Raw genomic sequence first — 6657 nt, 5'->3', positions numbered from 1 at the left:
TCCCTTCCGACCCTAGAAACTATGAAACTATGAAAAGTGTGCCGCTGACATTTTCTCAGAGCTGACACTCATTTCACCATTTTATACACATGTATGCGCAACAGGGCCAGGCACTTCTAAAAGCGTCTGGTGCTGTGGCAAGAGCATGTAAACAAATGCCCTCCATTGTGAGGTACTAAGATAATGTGTGTTAGCCTACCTTAATGCGCATTTAACTAAACAGCAGTTTTTAGTGATGCTTTAATGCGCATTGAATTGGAATTAAAATGTGTTGAAGTGCATATGTAGACCCACCCAAGTCATTCCCTCCCCCCCATCCTCTCCATTGGTCTGGGGGATTTTTTCTGTGGCTTTCCTAATGTAGACTCTGGCTGGGATTTTCAGAAACTCCACTGAGAGTTTTTACTCGTGCCTTGATTGGGATCTCAGTTAAACCAGCAGTACTTTTTGAAACTTCACCCTGCTTCCGCAACTAAATGCATAGGCACACCTGATTTCTGTCACACTTTTAGGACTTTGTGTGCAGGTTAGAAAGCTGCAGGTGCTACCAGCCATATTGGCTTTAGCGTATCTGAGGCTCTGCAGAAACCTTGCTTAGGATGTTTCCTGGCCATGTCATGCTCTAGTTCTCACATTTAACAGCAGATTACAGCGGTACTTGTCTTTTTGTAACAGGACTTAGCCTCCAACTTTGAGCTGTTTTAATACAAACACAATAGCCTGACAAATTCTTACTGTAAATTTACAGGCTAAAAGCGAGAAGATGATCAAAATGATGTCCTTTTTCCATAGCAGTCCTCTTGGGCCAAGGAAGACATCTAAGGGGTACGCTACCGAAGACGAGCCAACTGGGGAACCTTGTACGTCATTGGAATCGGAGCCAGATTCAGTGTCTATTGAACCAGCTGGAGAGGAGACTTGCTCGACAGATCCAATGAAAGTGAAGAGCGACAGACGACACTCTGCTCCCCAGCACTCACCTGCGCCTCTTAGAGAAGCCAACGGGAGCTGTGCTGGCTCACCTGAGCAGAGAGAGAGTCCCCAGAAAAAAGGAGTGAAAGGGAAACTCAAAGGGTTTTTCAATATTTCAGGTGGCATAAAGAGAACTGATCCAAAAGAAAAGGACACGAAAAAGAAAGAAGACACAAAAAAGAAAGAGGACAAGCCTCTCACAGGTACATCTGCCTCCTCTGTCTACCTCCTTGCTTCCCTAGCCTTTGGCTTTATAGTAACTCGGCACCACACAATCGTTAGTGGATTTGGTCCCTACAAGTCCCCTGTGGGTAGGGAAGTCCTCACCCCATCAGAAAAACTGGCATGGTTGGAGGAAGTGACTTCCCAAGGGGCGGGATGGGCTCTGCAGCTGTGGCAGAGATGGAACCAAGTTTCCTGACTTCATCCCATGCCACAGGGTACATCTGCTTGTGGTAAGAGAGAGCTCAGCTTAGTCACTGAGACAGTAAGCCCTATCCAACCTACTCCAACCCTTGAAATGAGGCAGTGAAGAGGCCCCAGTGAACACAATTCAGGAATGATTTGGAGAAGCTTGAGAGAGTCCAGGAGACACGCCTGCATGATCAGAGGGCAGGAGAACAGGGCTTATGAGGAGGGGCTGAGAGCTATGGGACTTTTCAACCTGGAGAAGTGAAGGCTCAGGGGGGACTTGGCGTGCATCAGGATCTGGGGGAATGCCTGTTCACCAGAGCATACCAGGGGATGACAAGGTCCATCGGTCACAATCCTGCAAGACTGTTTTAGGCTGGACATAAGGAAAAACTTCTTTATTGTCTGAGCCCCCACGGCCTGGAACAGACTCCCCCCAGAGGTGGTTCAAGCACCTACTCTGGACACTTTTAAGAAACATTTAAATGCTTACCTTGCTGGGATCCTCTGACCCTAGCTGACTTCCTGCCCCTGGGGCAGGGGCCTGGACCTGATGATCTGCCAACGTCCCTTCCAGCCCTAATGTCTATGAACCCAGGCTGTGACGTGAGGGAACAGGTGGGCAGAGCAGGACTTACTGCCTTGGCTTCAAGACTTGAAGTTTCTGGCACCACAGTGTGGAAATACCTATAGCTTCTAGGCCAGTGGGTCTCCACCTTTCAGATCCTGTGGCTCACCAATTCCCTGCACAACCCAGAGCCTGCTTCTTCCCTTCCAGCTCCACTGCCTCCTGCTGTTCCTCAGCCTACCTCTAACCCATCTTTCCCCACCCCCTTCCTAGCCTGAAAGCATGTGGTCTGCTTGTCAGGCCGGCTGCAGAGATACCCACTAGCTCCAGAATGGAAACGGCATAGCCATATTTCCCCAGCGCTGCATGCAAGCCAGTTAGCTCCCCCTTCCAGCAAAGGTCCTGCTGAGGAGGTCACGTTGCAGAGCCTCTTGCTTGCCGTGCTGGACCTAGCACATGCAGTGGAGTCTGGCAGCAGGAACATTCAGAGGAGGTGTCCTCCGACTCCCTGCCACAGGCACTCTTGCAGCTCACTCGCAGCATCTCCACAGCCCACAGGTAAGGGCAACTGCGTTGGCCTATCCTTCCGCTTGCTGACCTGTTACAGTTCTGTACAGTTTGTTTGCAGTTGTCCAAAGTAAAGTAATTTGTACAAGATTGGGGCCAGTAGGTTTGACAATGTGGGAGTGTTAAGCATAAGAGTATCTGGAGGTGCCACAAGCAATAGCCAGTGTCCATTCTGCCCCAAGATGGGGTGGACACCTACTTCCAGTTATTCCTTGAAGCAGTAAAGTCCCCAAAGCCCTGTTTCTGTAAGGGGGGATGTAGGAATGGACTGATGTCTGCTGGGAGCAGTATCCTACCACAGCAGCCCCTCTAGCACACAGTGGGAGATCTGCTGAAGGAACAGATACTAGGGAAATGCCTCCTTCTGTGAACCACAGGGCTAAAAGGGATCTCCTGGGTCAGTCAAGTCCTCTGCTCTCATGAACAACTACATCCTATAATCCACAAACTGCACTTTAAACCTTGCTGGCTTTTTTTTTTTTTTGCCCACACTGTTACTGGAAAGCTGTACCACAATTGCTGTGCTCTGAAGGTTAGAAACCTTCTAAGTTTCCAGCCTAAACTTACTTGTTTTTCAGCCTAAACCCTAAATTTCCCTCTTAAATCCTAGCTCATAGCCTGCCTCGACGAAGGGGTCAGGCTAGATAATCTCTTGAGATTCCTTCCAGCCTTGTTTTTCTTTGACTTCTTGTGCCAGGATTGTTCTTTAGCTTTAGTAGAAATGTTGCCTCCCTGGTGTTTATGCTCCTGATGCATTTGTCAACAGCCTTTGTTCTGCCAAGTTAAATAAGACAAGCTGCCTTGGTCTCCTTATAATAGACTCTCTGTGGCCCTTTTCCTCCTGAGTCAACTTTCTGTGGACATGTTCCAGTTTGAGTTCATGTTGCTCAAACAAATGACCAGAAATCTGTGCAAGATCCTAGAAGCCGTTTTACAGGCACCTTGTACACGGATGTTGATTCTTCACTGTCTCTACTGGAAATATCTTGTCTCATATATCCTCAGATTACATTAATGTTTTTCATGACCTCACCAAATTGCTGGCTCGCAATTATCCCATATTTGATTGCTATTTCTCCTCTGGCCTCATTTCCTACTGAAAAGCCATCACTTGTAGCAAAAATTCTTATAATTGGTCCCTGAGTGCACTTTATTTAATTAAATTTGTACCCGGTACACTTTACTATTAAATTATATTACATTTCTATTACCCAATACCATCCAAGTCTTCCTATATAATAAACCATTCTAACTCTATTTAATTATACATCCAGACTTTGCACCATCAGACTTCATTGGGAGGCACCTACTTTTTGTGCCAATATGAAAATGAACTCTAATATGAAAATATGAACTAAGACCAGTCTTTGAGGATCTGGCGCAGATCGCATTAATAACCCCCACCCCCTTCAGACTGACAGGTTGCAATAAAATGGAAACTGTCTTCATCTGCCTTTCAGTCTTTCCCTTACTTCAGTTTTTTTATTTTATTTTTTTTTAACTGACTTCCATCTTAATTATCCTTTCCCAAGTGGCTCTGCTTCATATGCTTTACTGAAGGCCAAACAGATTAGATATGTGTTTGGTAAATCAGTTAGCTAAATCTTGCATGCAGCTGTGGTTGGACTAAGGGGCCTATAGGTGATCACATCACTTCCTCCCTATTAGTGCCTGCACGCTTTTAGTGAGTCACATGCACCATCCCTGCTTTGATAGATTCATTAATAATCTTTGCCTCCAGTTTTCAAATTGTGTGGGCATCAGTTCTTTCACAATTCTGGGATAAAAAAGCTTCTGCTTGTTCCCTGCCCCCAGCACTTGAAGCACATTAAGCTCTTTCCCTGTCTGTGGCAATTTCTCTGTGCTCATTCCCGGTAGTCCCCGTCCTGTTCCAACAGGGTTTCATGTAACTGTGTATGGAGGAGGAGGGTGAAGTATTCATTTAAGTCTTGAACCCACACCCAGATTATCTTTAATTGCTACCCCATCCTCACTGCATTGTGGGTCTTTTTCCTTCCCTGTTCTCCTATTTATTTATATAGCTAAATAACATCTTGCTATTTGTTTTACTTAATTTTGCCCAGCCAGAATTTTGGCAAGTCCCATTTTATTCTGACTTTTGTCCATCTTCCACGATGGTGCTTGCCAGATGAGCTACAAGTATTAATATTGTGGCCCAACTCTCAGAAATGCTGTAGCATAAGGAAAAAAAAAATCAGTTTTCCCTGAGGTATCATTGCTATCTTGGCTCAGAACCAAAATACCCTGATTTTGTGGATTAGTATTAACCCATCATTTCTGTAAATACATGACTGCTCCCTGGGATATCATTGCCTCTGCTGAGAGGAATGGCAGAAACATTAATAGGTTTTGAAAGTCAGTAGGATGATATTTCATACCGCAAAGGAGCCTAACTGGCTTGAAGCACTATAAAACTGAATACTGGGCACATGTACATGAAACATTTACTGTGGAGTTGCCTAATTAGCTCCCCAGTAAAGTCACCTCAGTAAACTGATTAACTCTGCCATTAAAACACAAGTACTGTCCTATGGCAGTGTCTTTTAGCGCACTGCAATGCATGTGTAGATGCTGACAGGGCTGGTTGGGGTATGAGGGTGCTTCAGTATGGGGGCTCCCTGCTGGCTAGCCCCACACTATAGCACCAGTGTGCCCCAGCCAGCCCCTCCACGGTACACTGAGCTGGGCTGGAGGAGCCCTGGGCTGGCAGGCTGGCCCCCAGAGCTCCCTGCCAGCTGGGGCTGCTGCAACCCAGTTCAATGTGCTGTGTAAACACTGCACCCAGGAGCAGCAAGCTCCAGTACGAACTGCACCAGAGTTTATTCATTCGCATTAATAGCACATGTAGATGCACCTACTGAGTAGTATGACTGGAATCACATTTGTATAAAAAATGGAAGCCTAAGTCAAAGCTGCTGGATACAAAAGTTGTTCTTATTTCTACAGCTGAACAAATCGTGGAGCTCATTGAGGATGACAGACTCTTTGATGCTGCTCAGCATCTGATTGTCCTGGAAAGGGGCCTCAATACAGATTGCAGTGGCAAGAGTGAAGAGGAACTGGCCAGAGACGGGGATGAAGTGGAGTCAGCCTATGAACTTCTGAAACAGAAAGTCTTCAGCATCATAAGAGATTCCATCACCATAGCCAAAGAGAGGCCAGAACTACTACAGCATGCAGTGAAGGCACTAATAGAACAGGAGAACGAGGATGAGAAATATGAGTCAGAGAAGCCATCTGACAAAACCTTGAGTTCCAGGCCCAGGAAATGGAAAGAGCTTTGGATGGACACAGTGAAGAAGTCTACAGATGAGCGTATGAAAGAGACCAAGGTCACTACTGAGAACCTCTCCACCACAGCTCTTAACTTCCTGCACATGGGAAAGACAATGAAAAAGGATTTGACAATAGTGGTGCAACACATTAAACAGCTTTATCCTCCGCAATTTAACGTGTGCAGTGCATATGCAGAGTGCTATCACAATTACTTCGCTTCCCAGGTAGAGATGATTGCAGAGTTTGAGCTGGAAGACAAAGATGTTTATCTCATCCTCAGCTGGGTGCAGAATCTTTATCCCAAGTAAGTGACAGTTTTGCACATGTATTACTAGTGTTGGCCGAACTTCAGCCACACATTCCTGGGCAATACTTGCATGGTGTCTGTTACCCCTCGCTTCAGTTGTCAGCTTTGAAGGCCTGGCAGAAGCTATCCTAACTCTGGGAGAATCCAGCAAAGAGGAATTCTGTATGGCCACTTTATTATATGTGAGAGCAAGACCCATTTTAAATGAGATGCATGCAATAGGGGATATTTAGGACAAAAATCTTCCCTTTGCTCTAAGCAGGTGCATGGGGAAGCAGTGCTTTTAGGAAGTCATCCTGATGGTGGGTCTGCAGGCAAAACAAAGATGTGGGATTAAAGATGGCATCAGAGAAAGAGGATTAAGAGTTCCTGCACTTTGTGGTTGTACACAGCAGCAATTTGTCTGTCTGCTTTTAACCTCCCATAACAAACTAATAATTTGGGTTCGGTTCCAAGGGGCCTAGTGGAAGGACAAGTGCTTGTGACCATCATGACTGGCATGATATCGCTAATGAAAGAACAGTGGTGACTACTG

At 45.9% G+C, this 6657-nt stretch overlaps 1 protein-coding gene across 1 annotated transcript in view; it reads left to right on the top strand.

Moving 5' to 3' along the window:
- The first annotated feature begins 729 nt into the window (after nucleotides 1-729).
- TNFAIP2 (TNF alpha induced protein 2) overlaps nucleotides 730-6657 on the top strand; it is a 28158-nt gene continuing 22230 nt past the window's right edge. The window contains exons 1-2 of the mRNA XM_019518522.1: nucleotides 730-1175; nucleotides 5486-6119. Of these exons, the coding sequence (XP_019374067.1) occupies nucleotides 764-1175; nucleotides 5486-6119 (1046 nt within the window). The 5' untranslated portion in view covers nucleotides 730-763. The remainder of the gene's footprint in view (nucleotides 1176-5485; nucleotides 6120-6657) is intronic.

This window comes from Gavialis gangeticus, unplaced genomic scaffold (genome assembly GCF_001723915.1).
Source record: "Gavialis gangeticus isolate Ggan-Ray unplaced genomic scaffold, GavGan_comp1, whole genome shotgun sequence".
In the NCBI taxonomy this organism is placed as follows: Eukaryota; Metazoa; Chordata; order Crocodylia; family Gavialidae; genus Gavialis; species Gavialis gangeticus.
The sequence above is the reverse complement of the archived record's forward strand: the minus strand, read 5'-3'. Positions and strand labels throughout refer to the sequence as shown.